The following is a 4,373-nucleotide window of genomic DNA, read 5'->3' on the forward strand; positions in this document are numbered from 1 at the left end:
TCGTTTGGATTAATCTAGACCCATGACCGAATGCGTTCTTGTCCCGTAAGAGTGGTTAGCCAGGAAAGGGAGTTAGAAGCCTTTTGTGAACCTCTGGATGCTGGCTACAAACATAGACCTCAGTTCTACACTCTTAAAAGGCTTCCACAAATAATTTGTCTTTAAATGAAAGGTGAAACTTAAAATATGGGGAAGTTGAAGAAGTTAGTCAGCGCCGTTGGGGGGCAGCGCTGTCAGTGCACCTCATGTGGCGCACTGTAGGCATTACTTAAGATTCTTTTCAGCGTCCCTTTGGTCCCTAGCTGCAACTCGTTTCATTCCTTTTTACTATACCTCTGTTCATATTCTATTTCTTCCATCTTCCTTTCCACCCTCTCCTTAACTATTATTTATTCATAGTGCAACTGCGATGTTTTTCTCCTTTAACTCCTTTCCAACCAGTTTCTATTTCAGCGCTGGACCTTCATTTACTTGCCTGAATCGAATCCTAACCGTAACTTACCAACTGTTTTGGAAATGACCTGCATAAAGGGCCAGTGTTTTATAAGGCCAGTGCTTGTTTTGATAGGTACGTGAAAAGCAAAATCATAATGACAGAGGCATTGTGTTTTCTATTCTTATTTGATAGCCTCTCTGCCTCATGGGATTTTCCATTAAATACTCATCCAGAAAGCACAGTGAGTCTTAGGCCCCGTCCACACGGCCGAGCTTTGCTCGACGTACTTTGTTCGATGTGACGTCAGAAGCGGAGAAACTGCGGTAAAGTTCTGACTTTTCCCGCTGTTTCTCCGCTTCTGACGTCACATCGGACAAGGTTCGTCGACCAAAGCTCGACCGTGTGGACGGGGCCTTAGTTATACGTATGTTTAATCTATATTATGAAACGGGACTATTCATGACGTTATTTGACAGGACAGATTCTCTCGTCCTCCTCTTATGTGACAAACTCAGCAATCCTTCTGATGCAGTATGGGAATTGTGAACTTCCGGAATAAGGAATTCTCTTCTTTTCTCGGTGTTTCCTGAATATTTTCTTTTGCTCTTTGATGTCCATGTTATTTTTCTACTCTCCTTTTTAGATTTATTCCCAAATAACCATTTCGCAAATCGATTACTCTTCAGTTTTGCTTCAAATGAATTTCTATTCATAATAATAATAATAATAATAATAATAATAATAATAATAATAATAATAATAATAATAATATGTATTTTTCAACAACGATATTTACATTAATAGGAAGAAGAATTATGCAGACTTGCTTAGGGCACAATAGACTACTGAACCAAAATACTGCTTAGCACTCTTAAAGAACAATTAATTACTGTCAAAAGATAACAGCCACACCGTAATTAACCGATAAGAATAACACCTAAACTCCCGAATCGTGCCTGTAATGTGGATGATTACATAGTCGGAAGAAAAATATCATTAGTATCAGCCAAGAGAATCGTGTAATGCCTCGAGATTGTCAGTAAGATTAGATTAGTCTGATGACCTGGCTTGACGACGGTGGGGAACTCATAAGGGCTATATTCCTTTTAAAATCATATTGTTTCTAAGCCTTAAAGATTAGTGTTTTTGTCTTAGTCATAAATTACCCTAAGGTTTTGGCATGTACAGACGTCCTTCAAACACGAGTTTCTTGGAGTATAAAAGACCTGACGGGGCATCTCGGAAAACACATTGTCAAAGTTCAGAATTCCAACTGCCAGCAATGGTAAGTTCACTTCAGAGCTATTTCTGATGCTGAGTGTTCCTAAACTGTTCATCTCTTTCACAGCTTATCGAACTTATACTTGAAAAACAATTATCAAATGGTTTTCAGAGGATTACCCCTCGAGTACTCCCATTAGACATAAAATAGATTATAGTAAAATTTGAGATCGTTTAATATTTTAAATATATTATTATCATAGTCTCAGATTCATAGCTAATCTTTTCATGGTGAAGTTATATTCTTATTCCCATATTCAACTGATTTTTAAGCATTAAACTCCAAAAGTTGGTTTGAGAAATTAACATTAAGTTTGAACAAATGCAGTGAGCGTCCATGTTCATTACTATATGCTTCAGTAAAAGCAGCAAGGTTTCCTGAATAAAATATATCACACAAACTGATAAGTTACTGTCTTGAGTGAGATTAGAAGCCAACTGAATATCTAGCTTAGTCTAGGCCGTCGGTTTTGAACTTCCAGTAAGCAAGTTGGTCTCTTCTCTTGCAGGGAACATTATCGTTCATTGTGATTTTTGTGAAACAGCAAATCAAAAGAACGGCCCTGAAAATTGTTCCTTTGACTGAATTTAGCAAAGTACTTATCTTGTCAATCAGATTAATTTTTTTTTTTTTGCTCAAGATAATATAATATGCACATTTTTATGTTACTACTTCTACTTTAAATTAGATCGGGATTTTTTTATAGGGATTCCAGTCAGCAAAAAGGAATTTATAGTTTTTAAATTTTCTACCAAATATGAATAATGTCTTAAAACTTCTTAATTCTTCTGTTGCAGAGGTCATCAGTTATACTTACTTTGGGTACCTTGGTTGCCATCGCCTCTGGTGCATCATTAGATGGCTACACCTACCAAAGCCCAGAATCTTCAGGTAATAGAAATCATGGAACCACAGGTGCCTCATTCCATTCAACTGATTCATCGGGAAGATTCTTCCCCGGGGCTTCTGAACAGTCCTTCTCCTCCAACTTTGAGAGTGGACATCCCTCGTATAGAGGCACAGGATTCTCTTCTGATGCAAATCCAACCTACCCAGATAGTTCATTTGGCACTTCAGAAACTGACTTCACTTCTTTCACAAGCAATAACATCAAACCAGGTCAACTGAACAGGCACGAAAACTTTTTCAGTGGTTCATCTGGAAGGAAGAGCAATTTATTTGATGGCTTTTCTGGTCGACAGACGTCCCCTTTTGATAGACAAGGTTCTGATGTTGGAAACATTCATGATGGACAGTCGAATAGTCAGCAAAACCCATTTGGTGGACACACTGGGAGCTCAATTCGCAGGCAGCGTCCCGGTTACGACACAGGATCTCTCCACGAGCAACCTGGCACACATGCATCCTCTTTTGCGAGACTTCCTGCCACATCCAGTAACTTCTTTGGCAGACAGCCAGATGTACAGGGAAGCCCTGGACAGCCTTATGGACAAGTTAGTACCTTGAATGAAAACTTTGATGAAAATATTTCTTCCAGGATTCCTTTTGATGGGCAATTTAGTGGAAACTGTGGCTCATTTAGAGGAAATTCTAGAGGGGCTGGAAATCCATTTGAAAGTTATTCTGGCAATCAGAGGACTCATTTTACTCCCACTGGTTCTTGTGATGAACAAATAAGAGGACATGGAAGTTTCTTAAATGAACAACCTGAATATGGAAGCTCGTTTGTGGGAGAATTTAATGACGATGGAAGTTCATTTGGCAGTCATTCACCCCAACTTGGACAGCTCTTCAGAAGCCAGTCTACCCAACAGGTTGGTTCCCAACCAACTGGAATTTCAAGTTCGACCAGTGTCCGGCATTTTGATAATACCAGGACTCACGGCAGACCATCCACAAAATTTGGAAGTTCATTTAGTGGACCATCAACTGGACAAGGCAGACAGTCTATAAGAAGTGGCAGTCCGTTTGTAGAGACTTCAGCTAGACCTGAAAGGTTCCATGGAGGAGCGTCATCAGGACAAGGCAACTCCTTTGATGGGCAATTGGGCAGTCACTATTTGCCTCCAAACTGAAAAGAATATCTGAATTTGCAAGATAAAACAAAAAAACTAAATAATCCTGCAACTAGTAAGCATTAGGAAGCATTAGATCAGTAATTGCTTGATTCACTCATTCTTCGCCACATGTTATGTACTGTAATCCTCAAACTGCAAGTAGTAAGCTGAAATTGGTGTGAGACCTCTGAGCATCTCGAGTAGACCGCTTAATAATTAATAATGAAAACAACAATGCTTTTTTTTCCGCTTATGCAAGCCTGCACATGTAGTCATAATTCTGATAGGCTTACATGAATTTCTGTAGAACATAATAAAATAAAGTTAACCTTTTGAGCTATATTTTTCAATACCTGAATTATAAGAAGTAAATGACATTGAACAGGGAAATGTTTGTAACATTTACCAGCTTTTAAATATTAGTGGACTTTATCATATATAATATGACAACCTAGTCATGATGGCAATTCTATATTCAAGCATGCGCCATAACACAGCTTATAGCTGCATTACTTCGAATAATATGAGCAATAATATATAATATATATATATATATATATATATATATATATATATATATATATATATATATATATATATATATATATAACAGAATCACGAAAGTTAGGAACGTGAT

The 4,373-nt window shown here is 37.8% G+C and overlaps 1 protein-coding gene across 1 annotated transcript; it reads left to right on the forward strand.

Annotated features, from left to right (window-relative positions):
• The first annotated feature begins 1,601 nt into the window (after positions 1 to 1,601).
• Positions 1,602 to 4,070, forward strand: LOC135208917 (uncharacterized). Its single transcript, XM_064241480.1, has 2 exons — positions 1,602 to 1,721; positions 2,516 to 4,070. Exons 1-2 carry the CDS (start codon positions 1,617 to 1,619, stop codon positions 3,752 to 3,754), a joined length of 1,344 nt encoding a protein of 447 aa, XP_064097550.1. The 5' UTR covers positions 1,602 to 1,616; the 3' UTR covers positions 3,755 to 4,070.
• Positions 4,071 to 4,373: the final 303 nt, after the last annotated feature.

This window comes from Macrobrachium nipponense, chromosome 37 (genome assembly GCF_015104395.2).
Source record: "Macrobrachium nipponense isolate FS-2020 chromosome 37, ASM1510439v2, whole genome shotgun sequence".
NCBI lineage: Eukaryota > Metazoa > Arthropoda > Malacostraca > Decapoda > Palaemonidae > Macrobrachium > Macrobrachium nipponense.

Coding starts and splice junctions, on each gene's coding strand:
- LOC135208917 (XM_064241480.1), top strand. CDS start 1,617: ATGTACAGACGTCCTTCAAACACGAGTTTCTTGGAGTATAAAAGACCT. Junction 1,722..2,515: donor AATTCCAACTGCCAGCAATG/GTAAGTTCACTT, acceptor CTTCTGTTGCAG/AGGTCATCAGTTATACTTAC.